The sequence below is a fragment of the Capra hircus genome, chromosome 8, assembly GCF_001704415.2.
Source record: "Capra hircus breed San Clemente chromosome 8, ASM170441v1, whole genome shotgun sequence".
Lineage (NCBI taxonomy): Eukaryota > Metazoa > Chordata > Mammalia > Artiodactyla > Bovidae > Capra > Capra hircus.
In genome coordinates this window covers 102278368-102298175 of record NC_030815.1, presented here as the reverse complement: position 1 = coordinate 102298175, position 19808 = coordinate 102278368, and the positions used below count along the sequence as shown (strand labels likewise).

General features: G+C 44.3%; 1 protein-coding gene across 5 annotated transcripts in view; it reads left to right on the top strand.

Annotated features, from left to right (window-relative positions):
• The window catches only part of WDR31 (WD repeat domain 31), a 30773-nt gene continuing 11341 nt past the window's right edge, over positions 377-19808 (top strand). For 2 of the 5 annotated variants that reach the window (XM_018052627.1, XM_018052624.1), the window contains exons 1-8: positions 377-476; positions 10951-11094; positions 11456-11588; positions 14847-14921; positions 15858-16002; positions 16106-16206; positions 17353-17420; positions 18376-18517. In XM_018052627.1, coding sequence (XP_017908116.1) covers positions 10979-11094; positions 11456-11588; positions 14847-14921; positions 15858-16002; positions 16106-16206; positions 17353-17420; positions 18376-18517 — 780 coding nt within the window. In that variant the 5' untranslated portion in view covers positions 377-476; positions 10951-10978. Of the gene's footprint in view, positions 477-4733; positions 4777-5811; positions 5940-10950; positions 11095-11455; positions 11589-14846; positions 14922-15857; positions 16003-16105; positions 16207-17352; positions 17421-18375; positions 18518-19808 lie in introns of those variants that run through there. The other 3 variants (XM_018052625.1, XM_005684323.3, XM_018052626.1) reach the window with 3 other exon arrangements.

Genomic DNA, 19808 nt, shown 5'->3' with positions numbered 1-19808 from the left:
CTGAGACCTGGAGAAATGTACAAGGGAGGGATCTCTGCCTGAGTGGAATCAGGGAAAACTCCTAAGAAATAAAGCAACATCCATATCTGAATGAATAGTTAAAAAGAAGACATGTATTAAGTGCTTTCTCAGTGGCTATTACAGTGATACATCGTTTCCTTGTATTATACAGATTCTCTGGCATTGGTGGTCTTGTACACATCAGTCCTATTTTCTGGAACCTCCTCCACGCACTGTCGCAGTAAGAAGGCGGCGGGACTCTCTCGGCTCTACCCCAGAGAGACGTCAGGCGAGCGGAACCCGGGTTCGGTGGCTGGCGAGGGCGCCCGGAGGGTTTTCTTAGGACTCCAGACCTAGCGACGCGCATTTCGTTGCTAAGGGCGGAGGCGCCGGAGGCTGCCGAGCCTGGAGGCTGTGGACGCCGTCGGGTTCGGCGTCCTCGTTGGGCCTCAGCTCCCGGCCCGGCCGGCCCGCCGGTGGGTATGGAGCCCGAGGCGGGAGGAAAGGGTGCAGCTGGCGGGAGGGGAAGTGGGAAGCCTCGTGCTCTCCGAGCCGAACCCGCCTGACTGGCCAAAGCGGGGAGGGGGTTCCCGGGGCCCGCCTTGGGTTGGGTGGCCTTACATCCAGTCTTGGGTGAACACCCCTCCATCCATTCCCACCACCCCCGCCCAGCCTCATCAAAAATAAGCTTTGGGCAAACGTTTAGAAGAGGCGCAGGGCATTTGTGTGATCTGAAAGGAAAAACTGCGCAGTTTGTCCCCACAATTTGGGGCAACCTTGGGAGTTCTGACGTAGTGCTGATTCCCTAAATGACCTTGGGCAAGACCCTCTTATTCTCTGAGACGTTCTTTCCCCTACCTGTACCACTGGAAGGTCATATCGGGCTATTTCCTACTTGCTTCTACCTGTGGTTTTGTTTCTGTTTGAGCTTTGGTTTTAGATTCCTTGGTCTTCCAGAGCGTAGTTTAGATGAATGCAGAAGGAGATCTGGGGAGAAGGAGGGGGCTATGAAATCATCATTTACATGAACAGTGGACCAGGAGTCCAGCTGAATAAGATCCAGTGCCCCAGCTTCACCCCTTTGTGACCTTCGGAAATGGAAAAAAGTGAAAGTGTTAGTCACTCTGTGACCCAGTGGACTGCCGCCCAAGCTCCTCTGTCTGTGGAATTCTCCAGGCAAGAATACTGGAGTGCGTTGCCATTCTCTTCTCCAGGGGATCTAACTGACCCTGGGATCAAACCCGGGTCTTGTGCATTGCAGGCAGATTCCTTACCGTCTGAGCCTCCAGTCCCAGTTTCTTCATGGAAGGTGACAGGTGGAAATATTCTGGAGTGTACCAAGGAATGTTGCACTGGAAGGTTAAAAGAGAATTCTCTGAATTATGCTTAGAGTGACCGTTGAGGGGCTTTCCTGGCAGTTCAGTGGTTAAGGTTTCATGCTTCCGCTGCAGGGGGCACAGGTCGGGTCCCTGGTGAGGGTACTAAGATCCCACATGATCCACGGTGAGGCCAAAAAATTAAATAAGATAAAAATTTAAAAATAGAGTGACCACTGAGGATCTTAAAGGCCTTTGGAGAGTAGCTTGGGGCAGAAATCGTTCCTAGGATTCAGATTTAGGTCTGATTCAACCTGGAACCAAGTCGTCTAGCGTTTCCAGTGCTGATATGTGGAATGGGTCAGAGTAACTGCTACCTGGAAAATCTGTTATTGGACAGTATTAAAGGACCCAAATATTGTTGGGGGCTTCCCAGGTGGCACTAGTAGTAAAGAACCCCCCTGCCAATTCAGGAGACGTAAGAGATATGCCTTTGATCCCTGGGTTGGAAAGATCTTCTGGAGAGGAACATGGCAACCCACTCCAGTATTCTTGCCTGGAGAATCCCATGGATTGAGGAACCTTGTGGTCTATGGTCCACGGGGTTGCAAAGAGTCAAACACACCTGAAGCAATTTAGCATGTATGCACATATTGTTCAGTTCAGTTCAGTCGCTCAGTCATGTCCAACTCTTTGCCACCCCATGAATCACAGCACGCCAGGCCTCCCTATCCATCACCATCTCCCAGAGTTCACTCAGACTCACGTCCATCGAGTCCGTGATGCCATCCAGCCATCTCATCCTCGGTCGTCCCCTTCTCCTCCTGCCCCCAATCCGTCCCAGCATCAGAGTCTTTTCCAGTGAGTCAACTCTTCGCATGAGGTGTCCAAAGTACTGGAGCTTCAGCTTTAGCATCATTCCTTCCAAAGAAATCCCAGGGTTGATCTCCTTCAGAATGGACTGGTTGGATCTCCTTGCAATCCAAGGCACTCTCAAGAGTCTTCTCCAACACCACAGTTCAAACGCATCAATTCTTTGGTGCTCAGCCTTCTTCACAGTCCAACTCTCACATCCATACATGACCACAGGAAAAACCATAGTCTTGACTAGGCAGACCTTAGTCGGCAAAGTAATGTCTCTGCTTTTGAATATACTATCTAGGTTGGTCATAACTTTTCTTCCAAGGAGTAAGTGTCTTTTAATTTCCTGGCTGCAGTCACCATCTGCAGTGATTTTGGAGCCCCCCAAAATTAAGTCTGACACAGTTTCTACTGTTTCCCCATCTATTTCCCATGAAGTGATGGGACCAGATGTCATGATCTTCGTTTTCTGAATGTTGAGCTTTAAGCCAACTTTTTCACTCTCCTCTTTCACTTTCATCAAGAGGCTTTTTAGCTCCTCTTCACTTTCTGCCATAAGGGTGGTGTCATCTGCGTATCTGAGGTTATTGATATTTCTCCCGGCAATCTGGATTCCAGCTTGTGCTTCTTCCAGTCCAGCGTTTCTCATGATGTACTCTGCATATAAGTTAAATAAGCAGGGTGACAATATACAGTCTTGATGTACTCCTTTTCCTATTTGGAACCAGTCTGTTGTTCCATGTCCAGTTCTAACTGTTGCTTCCTGACCTGCATACAGATTTCTCAAGAGGCAGGTTAGGTGGTCTGGTATTCCCATCTCTTTCAGAATTGTCCACAGTTGATTGTGATCCACACAGTCAAAGGCTTTGGCATAGTCAATAAAGCAGAAATAGATGTTTTTCTGGAACTCTTTTGCTTTTTCCATGATCCATCGGATGTTGGCGATTTGATCTCTGGTTCCTCTGCCTTTTCTAAAACCAGCTTGAACATCAGGGAGTTCATGGTTCACGTATTGCTGAAGTCTGTCTTGGAGAATTTTGGGCATTACTTTACTAGCATGTGAGATGGTCCTTAAAAAAAAGCTTGCCAAGCAGACTCTCCCACCTTAGTATTTCATTCATTCATTCATTCAAGAGATATTTGCCTTGTACCTGTTTTCATAGGCCGTGCTCAAAGTGCAAATACAAAAATGAATAAGACATTTTCCTTTTTCTCAAGTATACTGCTGCTGCTAAGCTGCTAAGTCACTTCAGTCATGTCCGACTCTGTGTGACCCCATAGATGGCAGCCTACCAGGCTCTGCTGTCCCTGGGATTCTCCAGGCAAGAGCACTGGAGTGGGTTGCCATTTCCTCCTACAATGCACGAAAGTGAAAAGTGAAAGTGAAGTTGCTCAGTCGTGTCCGACCCTCAGCGACCCCATGGACTGCAGCCTTCCAGGCTCCTCCGTCCATGGGATTTTCCAGGCAAGAGTCCTGGAGCAGGGTGTCATTGCCTTCTCCACAAGTATACTGCAGGTTCACTATATAAACTATGGCAGATAACTTGAATAGTGTTTTCATTTCTTAGTCTACAGCAACATGGACATTATCCAAGTACATATACTTTGTTCTCAAGATTTTAAATCGCCTTGCTGTATCATATCTGGGCTTCCCGGGTGGTGCAGTGGTAAAGCATCCTCCTGCAATGCAGAAGGCACAAGAGATGCAGATTCTATCCCTGGGTCAAAAAGATTCCCCTGGAGAAGGATGGCAACCCACTCCAGTATTCTCGACTGGAAAATTCCATGGACAGAGGAGCCTGGCAGGCTACAGTCAGTGGGGATGCAAAGAGTCAAGACACAACTGAGCGAGTGGGAGCATCCCTTCCTTTCATATAATATCTAACATAATGAATTCTTAGCCTTAGTGTGGTCAGTCACGCTGGTCAGGAGACATAATTGGCTTCAGTTTAATATACTCCAGACTCACTTTCACATATGTATATTCTCTGTGTATATTTGTAATGTACGTTTAATATGTGTGTATTAAGAGTAGAATTAATAATAGTGAAAATTGCCGCTTTTAGCATTGCTATCTCTGTCAATCCAGTAACCATTCGGGTAGTCATCATTTGTTACTAACAATCTGCAGCTCGAACCAAGAACTTGAAATGCACTAGCTTTTGCAGAGATGCAGTATAGTAAGCTGGTAGGGAGCAAAGCCCCTGGAGTCCAAATACCTATACTCAAGTTTCAGCTAGGACGCTTACTTGCAACTTATATGTAAACTTGGACAAGTAATTTAACATCTCTGTGCCTGACTTTTCTCATCTGCAAAATGAAGATAGTAACAACGTCTATCTCAGAGGCTTGTGGAATAGATTAAATGAGTTAAATATAAAGCACTTTTTAAAGTCCTTGGCATATTTTAAGTGCTGTTTTAAAAAATATTTATTTATTTGTTTGTTTGGGTTTCCCAGGTGGCTCAGTGGAAAAGAATCCCCCTGTGATGCAGGAGACTTGGGTTTGGTCCCTGGGTCAGGAAGATCCCCTGGAGGAGGATGGCAACCTACTCCAGTATTCTTGCCTGGAAAATCCCATGGACAGAGGAGCCTAGCAGGTTGTAATCCATGGGGTCACAAAGAGTCAGACCCAACCTAGCTACTAACCAAGAGCAACAGCAAATTTATTTGGCTGCACTGGGTCTTAGTTTTGGCACACAGGATCTTTAGTTGCAGTGTGTAAGATCTGGTTCCCTGACCAGGGATGGAATCCTGGCTTTCTGCATTGGGAGCTCGGAGTCTTAGTCATTGGACCACCAGAGATGTCTCTAAGTGCTATTTTTAATCTTCACAGAAGCTGAATGGTAGAGTTATTACCCTACTTTACACATAGGAAACTGAGACTTAGGTTTAGGAACTTGCTCTAGACCGAGCGAAGCAGAACTGGAATTCAGACCTAGGCCTCATTTCAAGGCTAATGTGCCTAATGAAATATTATTCTGACCATTTTGTGCTGCTCTTAATAATTAGAATAAGATCTATCAATAATTAGAGTTTATTTGAATTCTTAAAATTTAGTTGTTAAAATGCAGTAAAGCTGTTTCTTCTTTGTAGATGTTTATAGTGGAAATTCTGGACTAGAAGTCAAGAGCTCTACCTAGTTAGAATTTTGAGCAAATGATATTTCTGCCCATATTCTGCATATCTTTAAATAAAGAGTTTATATGTGATGATTTTGAGAAACTGTTTCTACTTAAAGTAATATTTTAAAAATTCATACTTAAAGTATTAGTTTAAACAGGAGAATTTGCCTTTCTCACAAAAACAGTAAGCTTGGAAGTAAGCAATCACTCCTGAAGATTTCTGATGAATGAAAATATTACTATGAGTAAAATAAAAATATTTAATGAGTTTATATCCTATTTTGCACATTTAAAAATAGTTGTATAGTTAACATTATGGTATAGTTTCCCCAAGTATTGGAAATGTGCAAGTTATAAAATCTTTGAATTTTGCAAGGTAAATCTTTGTGAGGGGAAATGACACTTAACAATCTCTTTAGTAAACAGTTTCTTATTTACCTTGTAAATCTCCTTTCAGTACAAACATGCTTAGAGAAGAGATTAATCTGATTGTCTTTTCACTAATTACAGAGATTAGGAAGTGGCTGCCTGAACTGTTTTCCAAAGGATAGCTTTACAAAGCAGCAGCTCACCAAGTTTACAAAGTTTACAACTTTACAAATACGGCAGCTCACCAAAAAGATCCCACTGGTTTGGGCGTAAGTAATTCTAAAGATTTTCTTTTCCTTAGAGTGTCCCATGAATATGCTTCAGATAGGAAGTATGGCTGTCAGAAGACACCAGCTAAAGATCCAATCAGTTTTAAGCAGAGTCAGTCCATTTATAGCATCAGTGACCTAGATCTGTGGGTGGCATCTGTCCTTAGTTTGATGGCAGTGTTAAAAAATGGGTTAGGTTGGCAGATAGGAAGCCCTGCAATCTCTTATCTAACTATAACAGTACAACACTGCAAGCTTTTTGAAAACTATCTTGGAATTTTTCCTGGGGGCATATTTGTGGTAACTGAAAAACTAGATTCCCCTCTTGCTGGGTGTCAAGCCAAAAAGACACAACCAAGCCAAAGAGCAGAAGAAAGGATTTAGAACTTGCAGCAAGTTGAGAGAACAGGGATATTTGCCCAAACTGTGTCTCTTGGAACAGCAAAACTGGAGGTTTTAAGATAAGAGTGCATGCATATATATGAAAGGGCTCGGGTGGTGTATGCATATTCATAAGGGGCTTGAGTAGAGGAGAGTTCAGCATAGATTTGGGACACAGGTTGTCAGAGTCACAGCTTTAGTTGATCAAGTCACCAAGGTCAGCAGAGGTCAGCATCATCATTCCTTAAGTACCAGATAGTCTTGTGGTTCGGAGAAGGCAATGGCACCGCACTCCAGTACTCTTGCCTGGAAAATCCCATGGATGGAGGAGCCTGGTGGGCTACAGTCCATGGGGTCACACAGAGTTGGACACAACTGAAGAGACTTAGCAGCAGCAGCAGTCTTGTGATTAGTGTTTGAGGGTGTTTGGATCCTGCAATGTAGCTCAAGAATGTGCCTCTTGCTATCCTGTACCTTCGAAAGAGAACCGGGAGTCCTTTTTTAAAAACTTTAAACGTTATCTAGTATTTCAGCTCTGCTGGGTCTTTGTTGCTGCACGGGCTTTCTCTGCTTGAGGTGTGTGGGCTTCTCATTGCAGTAGCTTCTCTTGTTGCAGAGTACAGGCTCTACTGGGCTTCAGTAGTCACGGCTCCCAGGCTCTAAGGCACAGGCTCAGTAGTTGCGATGCACAGGCTTAGTTGCTCCATGGCATGTGGGATCTTCCTGCACCAAGGATCAAACCTGTGTTCCCTGCATTGGCAGGGGAATTCTTTACACCTGAGCCACCGGGGAAGCCACAGAACTGGGAATGTTCACAATTGATTTATCATCTCCCTGGAGAAGGAAATGGCAGCTCACTCCAGTATTCTTGCCTGGAAAATCCAATGGATGGAGGAGTCTGGGAGGCTACAGTCCATGGGGTCACAAAGAGTCGAACACGACTGAGTGACTTCACTTGGTGTGGTCAAGAGCAAGCCTTCTGGCCAGGCTTAGATCACAAAATGTCTAGGCCTGTAATGGTTCTCTTATGTCAAAGAAGTTCCATCTGGTTCTCTTCCTCTGGGAACCCTCTGGTCTATCTGGCAGCACTTGGGCTTGTCACAGAGAACCCTACAGAACCCTTGTCTGAACTAGAGGAGCCCTTCAGTTCAGTTCAGGCACTCAGTCATGTCTGACTCTTTGCAACCCCATGAACCTCAGCACGCCAGGCCTCCCTGTCCATCAACAACTCCCGGAGTTCACCCAAACACATGTCCGTCGAGTCGGTGATGCCATCCAACCATCTCATCCTCTGTTGTCCCCTTCTCCTCCTGCCCTCAATCTTTCCCAGCATCAGGGTCTTTTCCAATGAGTCAGCTCTTCACATCAGGTGGCCAAAGGATTGGAGTTTCAGCTTTAGCATCAGTCCTTCCAAAGAACACCCAGGACTGATCTCCTTTATTTTTTATTTTTCTATTTTTTTTTTCCTGATCTCCTTTAGAATGGACTGGTTGGATCTCCTTGCAGTCCAAGGGACTCTCAAGAGTCTTCACCAACACCACAGTTCAAAAGCATCAATTCTTCTGCACTCAGCTTTTTTTATAGTCCAGCTCTCACATCCAGAGGCCTTAGGTTTGCTATTTCACAACACATGTGTTTGTCATATCGTGCAAGCTGCTTGAAGTTCAGAGAAGGATATGAGAGTCCCTCTTTTTATGGAGCGTACAGTCTGCTAGTAATCTTGGAGTCTGGTGTCCGTGTTTATACATTAGAGGGGAGGCTGAGGCACAGTGTGGAGGATCGAGGAGCTCCATGATGCATGACACACGTGAGATGAGGCAGGCCTGGTGCCAGAGGCCAGAGCTCTTGATGCCGCTCGTCGTGTTCTTTCCACTGCATTTGCTTCTGTTCCTTGTCAACTTAGAAAATATTCACCACCTAAAAGTTGAGAGTTAGGTTTTATTCGGTAGGAGTTTTTAGGACTTCATGCTCGGGAGGCGACATCTCAAGTAATCCCTAGAAATCTATTCCAAGGAGGCGAGGGGGTGAGCTCGGATATGTAGGAGTTTTGCAATAAAGGGCAGGTAGTCTGAACATCAAAAAATTATTGTTAATTAAAGAAAACCACACACACAGACAACATCAGAAAAGGAAACCAGATGCACCAAGTTAGGGAATTTTGCACTTTTCTATGTATGGGGAGATGCGAGAGTCTGGGCTCACTGAAATCATTCCTTTGATCTGCAGGATTCTTTTCATATCCTGAATCTCCTCAGGACTCACCAGCTCACCATAGTGTGTGGCTGCAACTCCTGATGACTGTGACACCCTTTGTTTACTGATATGGCAGGAAATAGTCCATTTCTCACTGGTTACCTGTTCTTTTCAGGAGGTCAGTTCTGGCAGCTTTCAAATGTAGGCTGAAATTCTTCTGGAAAACTGTGGTGGGTTTTTTGTTGTTTTTTTTAAGTGTTTTGTTTTTTTGTTTTCATCTATTTTGTTGAAGTATAGTTGATTTACAGTGTTGTGTTTATTTCTGCTATACAGTAAAGTGATTGTTATACATATATATACACGCGTTCTTTTTCATTGTGGTTTATCACAGGAAGTCAACTATAGTTCCCTGTGCGATACAGCAGGACCTTGTTGTTCATCCATTCTGTATGTTATCGTTTGCATCTGCCCCCTTGGCAGCCGCAAGTCTGTTCTCTGTGTCTGTCAGTCTGTTTCTGTTTTGCAGGTAGGTTCATTTCTGTCATATTCTGGATTCCGTGTATGATGATAACATATGGGATCACTTCCTCTTTCTGACTCACTTCCCTAAGTGTGATCATCTCTGCTTGCAGTCACACTGCTGCAGGCAGCATTACTTCATTCTTCTTTATGGCTGAGTAATATTCCATTGTGTATATATGTACTACATCACCCTGATGCATTCATATGTCAGTGGGCATTTAGGTTGTTTTTATGTCTTGGCTATTATAAATAAATAGTGCTGCCTTGAACACTGGGGTAACTTATATTTGCAAATTAAGGTTTTCTCCATATGTATCCCCAGGAATGGAATTGCAGGATCACATGGCAACTCTATTTTTAGTTTTTTGAGGGACCTCCATAGAGTGGAAAACTGTGGGTTTTTTTAAAGGTAATGATATGGGACTTCCCTGGTGGTCCAGTGGTTAAGACTCCAAGCTTCCGTTACAGGGAGCCTGGGTTTGATCCCTGTTCGGGAACTAAGATACTGCATGAAGAGTACTTGGTGAGTTTTAGCTGCTATTTCTTGTTATAGACTATTCTTCCTAGAACTAGGTAGGCTCATCGTTCCCGTAAGAAACTCATCTCCTAGAATTTCTTTAAGCAGAGCCCTGGAAGAGATGGCGACTGGGTACTCCCACCTCTACCCTCTGCCATCTCAGGGGACAGCTGATTGAGTAGCAGACGAACATTACCCAGAGAAGCTGAGATTACATCCGAGTCATGTACCTTCAGTCCCATCAGGCGTCCACAGTGGCCACATATTCTGATCTTGACATTAAAACTGAGATTTTTTAAAAAAAATATTTATATATTAACTCTTTTAAAAATAATAAACCTTTTTGCATGTAAACATAAATAATTTTATGAAAAATAAATATACTTTTGAAAACACACAAAAATGTTTGATTGGAAGAGAACGGTATTGTTTTACATTTTTGCAAATCTCTTTACTGTTTGGCTTAAACAGAAGACTGTTAGATTCTCATATCTGCTTCTGCATTCAATCTATTGCAGGATATTGTTTGCATTGTAGTATAAGAAGAAAGTCAGGACTCACACAGAGACATAGTTGGGAAGAGGATTTCACAGACTCCCTGCCGGGGTCTCAGGAACCCCCAGCAGTCCTGAGATCACACTTTGAGACCTGCTGGTCAGGTCATTACCTGTGTCACTATCTCCCACATCTCGTTCTTATTACAGAATAACCTCATGACCCTGCAAAGTATTTAATAGCAGTCCCACAAGCTAGGAAGGTTATAGCCTTTAGAATAACTAGAGCTCTTTTCTAAGAAGCTTACTGGTATAGATTGGTTTTGTTTTTTTTTTTTTGGCCTTGCCTCAAAACTTATGGGATGTCAGTTTCCAACCAGGGATTGAACTCAGGCCACAGCAGTGAAAGCTCTGAATCCCAACCAGTGGACCACCACGGAATTCCCAGTACTTCATTCCTTTTAATGGCTGAATAATATTCCTTTGCATGCATAAACCACATTTTGTTTATTCATCCATTGATGGACACTTGGGTTGTTGTTAGCTTTTGGCTATTGTGAACAGTGCTGCTCTGAACATACATGTATAAATTTTGGATTGAGCACCTGTTTTCAATTCTTTGGACTATATACCCAGGAGTAGAATTGTTGGATCACATAGTGATTCAATATTTGACTTACTGGGGAGCATGTTAATATTTTTAAAATTAATTTTGTTTTTGTTTATCTGCAAATGCTGTATGGAGGGATGGTGCCTTCCCAGGGCCATAAGAGTGAGGCAGGGTAAGAAGGAAAGCCAAATGCCTACAGTTAGTCTTTAAAAAAAAGGTTTTAGCATAACTATACTACCTGCCGTTCTTGTGCCTCACAGAGTTAACAGTGTGTATTTTCTTTTTACCAAACAGGGAACACAGCTTCCAGCAGCCACAAGGGATGCTGCTGCTCAGGTGCCATCTGAAACGAGCTCTTCCCCAGAAGGTCTTGTGCAGGCTCTGTGCAGTGATGGGGAAACTGCAGAGCAAATTCAAACACAGCACTTACAAATACAGGTATAGCAGTCTGCCCTCAGGTGGGATCCCCAGTTTTGTGTCCCATAACAATTCTTTCCTGTAGAAGGAGAAGGCCCGGAGCCATCGTTGATGCCCTCCCTGAACAGTCAGTTTGGTCTTCTTTGGGAATCATCTCTAGAGCAAGCAAAGACTGGGTTTCTTCCTTTATCAGACCCCAGTCATCCACTCATTCTGAGCATTTACAGAGTTAATAATGCCATTTGGTGACATCAGTGTGTCCCCTTTCTCTGCTCCCTTTCTGTCTTTCTCCTCAGCTTGGCCTTGTGGTCCACACTCTCTTCCCCTTGCTCCACTGTGCACCCTACACCGTGGGGCTCCTCATTTTCCATCCTCTCTTTAGCAGGCCTGATGGATTTATCGAAGAGAGGATTCAAACTAAAGCCTTTCAAGAGTATAGCCCAGCTCACATGGATACCGTCTCTGTTGTTGCTGCTCTGAACTCAGACCTCTGTGTCTCCGGAGGAAAAGATAAGGTGGGGTTTCCAGTGCTTCCCAGGGAACCAGCTTATTGCAGAGAAGGGCCGATGTTTGGAAAGGAAGTGCTGGCTTTTCATTTCTGGCAGCAGGGTTGAATAGTGTAAAAATATGCGCTTTAGAGTTAAAAAGACTGGGTTTAAATTCCTACTCTGCCGCTTCCTGTTACTTTGGGCAAGTCTTTTCATTTTCTTGAGCTTCAGGCTCCTTATCTATTAAATGCGGGTAGTAATACCAACCACCGGAGAAGGCAATGGCACACCACTCCAGTACTCTTGCCTGGAAAATCCCATGGACAGAGGAGCCTGGTAGGCTGCAGGCCATGGTGTCCCTAAGAGTTGGACACTACTGAAGCGACTTAGCAGCAGCAGCAGCAATGCCAACCACCCAGGATAGTTGTGAGGATTAAATAGGAATACCCTCAGCACTCTGCAAGACCACCCACATGCTTTTTATAAATGACAAGTATTACTCCAGCTTATCCATTTTTACACCTGCATGCACATAGGAGTTATTTATCAGCAAAAGGAAAGTTCTAGTCTCTTTTATGCCTCTCTTTTGCCAAAATATCTACCACTACTTCGAGACTGCTCCCATTTTCAGTGTTAATCTGGTTGCTTTATCTCCCTCGTATTTGGATCTGTCGTAGCACTCAGACCTAGGCTCTTGCTAGCAGAAATGCTGATTCTTTCATAACAAATAATGCCACTAATTTTCAATAGCCATTTAGAATCTTCAAATTCCATTTTCATAATGTATTTCACTGATTCTAAGGTATGTATGTTTCTACATTTTAACACCTCTGAAATCAGGATGCATCATTTAATTGGCAGCATTTTGTTTTAACATCTAGACATGAAATTATATTTCTGTGATCCTTGCCTATGAGGGGTAGATAGTGCAAGGATTAGCCTCTCTGTTTTGCAGGTTATGAACCTGGGATTTAACTAGGTCATAGTACTGAACTACAGAGACTGGGCCAGAGAATGCTTCTGAATCCTGTTTAGGGGGAGAAATACAACAAAATACTAAAATATATTCCTGGAAAAAGGACGGGAAGAAAATTCTCATAATGATTCTCTCTGGCAGATGGGATTATGGATGAGATTTTTTGAAATTAAAAAAAAAAAGTATGGGGACTTCCCTGGTGGTCCAGTGGCTAAGACTCTATGCTCATAATGCAGGGGGCCCGGGTTCAAGCCCTGGTCCAGGAACTAGATCCCACATGCTGCAACTAAAGATCCTATGTGCTGCAGTGAAGATAGAAGATCCCACATGCCTCAGCTAAGACCCGTGACAGCCAAATAAATAAATATATTAAAAATATATGATCTGTTTCACAACAGTGTAAATATACTTTTATTTTTTTGGCCATGCCACGTGGCATGTGAGATCTTAGTTTCCCAGTTCAGTTCAATCTAATCACTCAGTCTGTCTGACTCTTTGCAGCCCCATGGACTGCAGCACGCCAGGCCTCCCTGTCCATCACCAACTCCCAGAGTTTATTCAAACTCATGTCCATTGGGTCGGTGATGCCATCCAACCATCTCATCCTCTGTTGTCCCCTTCTCCCACCTTCAATCTTTCCCAGCATCAGGGTCTTTTCAAATGAGTTAGCTCTTTGCATCAGGTGGCCAAAGTATTGGAGTTTCAGCTTCAGCATCAGTACTTCCAGTGAATATCCAGGACTGATTTCCTTTAGGATGGACTGGTTGGATCTCCTTGCAGTCCAAGGGACTCTCCAACACCACAGTTCAAAAGCATCAGTTCTTTGGTGCTCAGCTTCCTTTATAGTCCAACTCTCACATCCATACATGACTACTGGAAAAACCATAGCTTTGACTAGATGGACCTTTGTTGGCAAAGTAATGTCTCTGCTTTTGAATATGCTGTCTAGGTTGGTCATAACTTTTCTTCCAAGGAGCAAGTGTCTTTGAATTTCATGGCTGCAGTCACCATCTGCAGTGATTTTGGAGCCCCCCAAAATAGTCTGTCACTGTTTCCCCATCTATTTACCATGAAGTGATGGGACCGGATGCCATGATCTTAGTTTTCTGAATGTTGAATTTTAAGCCAACTTTTTCACTCACCTCTTTCACTTTCTTCAAGAGGCTCTTCAGTTCCTCTTTGCTTTCTGCCATAAGGATGGTGTCATCTGCCTATCTGAGGTGTTGATATTTCTCCCCGCAATCTTGATTCCAGCTTGTGCTTCATCCAGTCCAGCATTTCTCATGATGTACTCTGCATATAAGTTAAAAAAGCAGGGTGACAATATATAACCTTGACATTCTCCTTTCCCTATTTGGAACCAGTCTGTTGTTCATGTCCAGTTGTAACTATTGCTTCTTGACCTGCATACAGATTTCTCAAGAGGCAGGTCAGGTGGTCTGGTATTCCCATCTCTTTAAGAATTTTCCACAGTTTGTTGTGATCCACAGAGTCAAAGACTTTGGCATAGTCAATAAAGCAGAAGTAGATGTTTTTCTGGAACTCTCTTGATTTTTCAGTGATCCAGCAGATGTTGGCAATTTGATCTCTGGTTCCTCTGCCTTTTCTAAATCCAGCTTGAATATCTGGAAGTTCACAGTTCACATATTGTTGAAGCCTGGCTTGGAGAATTTTGAGCATTCCTTTGCTAGCATATGAGATGAGTACAACTGTGTGGTAATTTGCGCATTCTTTGGCATTGCCTTTCTTTGGGATTGGAATGAAAACTGACCTTTTCCAGTCCTGTGGCCACTGCTGAGTTTTCCAAATTTGCTGGCACATTGAGTGCAGCACTTTTACAGCATCATCTTTTAGGATTTGAAATAGCCAGGGATCAAACCTATGCCCCTTGCACTGGAAGTGCAGAATCTTAACCCCTGGACCACCAGGGAAGTCCCTAAATATACTTTTAACACTACTAAATTGTACACCTAAAAATGATTAAAATGGTAATTTTTTTTTTTTAAGTAGGGAAAAAAAATCTAATCCCATGTAGATTTTCCTTCAGCATCTACACCCAGAACCTCAACCTAAACCAGATGCCCCTGGGGAGTGTTGTCCCAAACCCATCATTAAGGCCCAGACGCTTCAGCGGAGGGGCCCAGTTCTGGAAGAGACAGAGAGCTCAAACTTGGGGAGCATGAGGAGCAACACTACAATAAAACCTTGGTAGAAAGGGAGAAATTAGGTAGAGAACAAGATAAAGGCTTGTTGTTTCAGCTAAACAAAAAAAATCAATTAAACTAAAATATTCTAATGACTCTCTGCAGACAGTTGTGGCCTATAACTGGAGAACTGGAAATGTGGTGAAAAGGTTCAAAGGACATGAGCGTGAAATCACCAAGGTAATTGTCATATGATTAGCATCACGAGGAAATTTGGAATTGAGTAAAGGAATGCCTGTAGCTCTATGTAGTAAGAGTGGTTGAATATTTCAGTGTTAAGGAAAAATGCAGAGGTTTCACTTGATGTCACTGTGTGAAGCCCCACTCACACCAGAGCAAACCATTCACTCAGCTATAGTTTCACGTATAGTAGACACAGTTTTTGTTTCATCATTAAGCCCTTCATAGCTTCCCAGGTAGTGCTGACCCACCTGCCAGTGCAGGACATGTAAGAGACATGGGTTTGATCCCTTGGTTGGGAAGATCCCCTGGAGGAGGGCATGGCAACCCACTCCAGTATTTTTGCCTGGAGAATCCCATAGACAGAGGAGCCTGGTGGGCTATGGTCCATAGCGTTGCAAAGAGTTGGACACAACTGAATCGACTTAGCACATAGCACAGCACAGGTAGTAAATAGAGGAGAGCTGAGATTAACTCCCCCTGCCCTGTCCTAACTCACCAGGGTCATGTATCGAAGCCTCACTAAATGTTTACTCTAGGTAAGAAAATGACAAACTCTCCATAGTGAGGAAACTTTTAGTCTAGTTGGGGAAATTTTTTAAAAGCCAGAAACAGTTAAATAATTAATTTGTTAAAGAGCATGACAGAGTAGACTGAGATTCCAGCAAAAATGATAGAGAATGTCAAATTATGTAACTCCTCTCTCTGAAGTCCACCTACATGAACTGAAACTTGAGAAGCAAACTCCATCCTAATGAGGCTGAGTATCAGCGACAGTCACGTAGGACAGAGTCTGTTTACCTGCCAGATACAGCGCACTTTGGGCCAGACTGAGAGTGAACACCAGGCTCTAGCACCTTCATCTCCAGGCTTGTTCCATTTTTAACGTCCAAACAAGCACACTAGAGCTGTCTTTTTTTTTTTTTTTTTGAGCAGATAGCGTGTATTTTCAAATCAAGCCAGTTCTTCAGCGCCTCTCGCGATAAGATGGTCATGATGTGGGACTTGCAGAGCTCCTCACAGCCAAGACAGAAGTTCTCTGGCCACACCATGGTGGTCACTGGACTGACCGTGAGTCCAGGTGAGGTCAAGCCAACGTCTTCCCAACACCAGCACTGTGGTACTTTTCTGAAAAGCCCTGTCCCAAGTCCGTCTCATGGACCGTCTTGTCATTGTTCCCTAAGATTCATCACAACTGTGTACTGGCTCCCGTGACAACACCCTGCTCTTGTGGGATGTGGGCACTGGACAGTGTGCAGAGAGAGCATCAGTCTCCAGGAACCTGGTACGAACTCAAACTTGGTCCAGAGCAGGGCAACAGAAGGGAGCCTGGGGTGAGGAAGAGCGTAGGAGAGAGACGTGGAGACCGCATGACCAGGCCTTAGAGTCTTGGGTCCTAATTACTGCTCGCCCCTAACTAAGGTCTTCTGCTCCAGAGAACAACTCCACTAGTTTATATTGGAGTTTTCAATGGTGTCCTCACTTATGCCTTCAAAACATAGTTATTCCATATCTTCTGTGGACTAGGCACTGTGCTAGAAGCAGCGTTAGTGGCCCAGGGCTTGGTTCCTGGCCTCCAGAAGCTCACAGTTTATGCTTATCATGTGTTCAGTATATGTAACATTATGCAGAGAAATAAGCATGACCTTTTGCTATTTATATAGTTTGATTTGCTTATGAAGACCAGTGTTTTCCGGTAGCAGACTGATGTCAACCCCACTGCCTATGACTAACCTTGTACCTGGGTTTAAAGCATGGATACATCACTTTTTAGCTGTATTAACCCAAGAAAGTTACTAGAAGTCTTGGTGTCTTCATTTATAGAATGGGGAGAGTTATATCACCTGACATGGCAATGTCCTTTAGTGGTTGTCAGACATTAGTCACGTGGTCTTTTCGAGTTTTGAAGACAGCTGCCGATGGCAGGATGTGCTCGCCCCGTGCCCTCTGTATTTGTGCAGGTTGCTGGAAGAAGTGAAAACCGTGTTACCTCCGGTTATTTTGAAAACTGTTTCATGCCTGTCCAGCAGGGGGCTGCAGGGATAAAGGGAAACAGGGAGACTGAGCCCGCTTCCTGAACCCGAGGAGGCCTCAAGTTAGGGTTTCATTGGTCCCACTTGAAAGTAGAGGCCGCTCTCCTTAGCTGCCGCTCAGCCAGCGGTGTTTAGGTTTCAGACACTCTGAGAGTGCTGCATGCATTTCGGGGCTCACGCCCAGTCCAGGTGCTTCCATTGCTGCTGATAACCTGGGAGCTGCAGGTTGAGCATGACCGATGGGCCTCTGCACCACATAAAATCCCTCTTAAGTCAGATGTGCTAGGCTCAGCATCCTTGAGAAGTGATGACAGAGATGCTATTTAGTGACATTTACAGAAATTACAGCAGAGGAATGGCATGGTGTGGAGACGTTTTGAAACTTTTGCTTTTTCTAGGTCACTCACTTGTGCTGGGTCCCCGGAGAACCTTACATACTCCAGACCTCCGAGGATAAAAGCATCAGGTGGGCTTACTCAGCAGCAGTGAAGGTGTTTCTGGTGAAGGTCTGTGGCTCCCGTGCTTACCTGACTCTGCTCCTGCTCTGCTCCTCCGCGCCGCTGCGCCTTCCCCAGGGCCTTCCCCTCCTCTGCTCTTTGCCAGTGCTGGTGTCTCTCGGATCTGGCCCCACGGATCACCTGGATAGAGGTGGAATGGCAGGAGGCCAGCTTGTTCTGGCTGGTTTGTAGAAGCAGCTGATTTTGCCAGCCCTGACTGTGGGAACATGTTCAGATTAACCTCAGGGTCAGTCGCTTGCTTGTCCCACCCCTTCAAGTGGCCCTTACTGGGCTCCAGGTGTTCTCAATCACCTAGCCCTCAGAATCACCATCAGGGAAGTCAAATGAAGTAAATCCTTCTTGGACTAGAAAGCATGACCAGAAACATTGGATCTCAAGAGATTCTTCTTAGAAAATGGTAGGAAGAAGATAAAGAAGTAAAATTGAGACAAGAGGTAAAACAAAACGGTCCCCAGTTAACCCCATGGGTCAGTTGGCCAAGGCCTATAAATCTTCTGTGTCTGATTCTGGAATGATGCCTGCTTCTCTCCATCATGATATGTATCTTTGAAAATTTTTGTTAAATCACAGGCGCAGAAATATTCTCTCTTGTCTGTTGAAAGTAGTACCCCAGAGGACCAAATTAACAAATTAACTTGAACAGTTAAGATGCTTGGTCTAAATTCCCATTAATTAGATCTCAAAATAGAAAGAACTCAGATGTCATTCAGTTTGGTTATTTCCTGACAGCTTTACCATCTCTGAGATTGATCTGGTTCATGTTGCTGTTTTTAGGTAAATCACAGCGTTCTGTTCTGACTTGCCAAAGCCTGCAAAGAGCCAAGACTTCGGTGTTCACAGGCAGTTACAGGTGCATTTCAGCACATTTACTGCAAACTCATTCGCTGCCGTAATTTCTTTCAGACTGTGGGACAGTCGGGGGCTGCAGGTAGCTCATACATTTCCCACCCAGCAGCACATCCAGACGTACTGCGAGGTCAGTGAGGATGGGCACAAGTGTGTCTCCTGCAGCAGCGGCTTTGAAGGGGAAGGCTGTGAAGCCACGGTGAGAGACTGTGGGGTCCAGGTATCGGGGTGCTGACGAGAAACGACTTCCTCTCGCCTCCTGCCTGTCCTGAGCTATACAGGCAGGCTCTACTAAAGTCTCAGGCCTATTCCAAGTGCATAGTATACATGATCCTTGGCATTCTGGATGCTTCTTTCAAAAAAACTCCATTGCCTAAGCTCTCTGCATCAGTCATAGAAAAGAGAAATGTGATGGGAATCAAGATAGGAAGGCGTTAGACACAGAACCACCTGCTAATGTTCCTGATCCCAGTAGAATTTAGAAAGGGGATGAACTGTTTGAAGAATCAAGTATGTTCCCATTGCGCATGTGGTCACAGTAAAGGAATTCAAGTTCTTTGGGAAGTTTGGGGCTCTAGTGTTGGTCAAGGGCCCACCACATCCTGAACCCCTATACCTTTCCTTGCAGTTAATTTCAGGATAGATTGTCTTGGCTTCTCCAGAGTACCTTGGATTTCTCACAGTAAAATATTAGTTAAAAGATTTATCTAGTATCCAAACAGGACAACTATAACTCCCATTTTATTGGACATTTATTATATGCAGGGCACAGGGCTGAGCACATCATGTGCATTATCTCATTAAATCTTTAAAACAATCTCGTGAGTTCAGTATTATTATAGTTCCCATTTTACAGATGGGGAAATAGAGGCATGGCGAGTTGAAATCTCTTGTACAAGACCACACTTCTCATAAGTGGTAGGTTGAAGTGTTGAATCCCAGGCTTCTGATGTAGCATTTCTTCTCCAAGCTAAGCATTTGCATTTCCAGCTCCTACAATTATTCCTTGGACAGTGACTCAGTGTCCAGAGATTTCATTATTTTTTGGACACAGTTCCATGTGCTCTTGTCTGTGAACGTTATTCTCTTAAGTGTAGTCTGATTAGTATCAGCAGGAGTGGGCTGGCAGAACTGTCGTCTCCCTTGTTATAGAATCTAGTCTTCCTATACCAAGAGTCAGTGTCTTGGTATTAAATCAGAAGGTCTGCACCTGTATACACTTATGAGAAGGTGTTCCTAACTGTGGGGTCTCCATGGGACCCACAGATGCCAGGAGGCTGGTATAAGGCCACTCTTGAGCTGTTGTAGAAAATAGGTCACCCCCTTCTGTTCCACTGTGCTGCCATGATGATAATGAAGAAGGCAACAACCCCCGGTTAAACCATCTTTAACCTGGCTTCTTTGACACATAGTCACTGATTGACTGGATGCATGGATGGGAGGGATGAAGATAAGGGTGTCTGTGTGAGGAGGTAGGTTGAGGGAGTAGG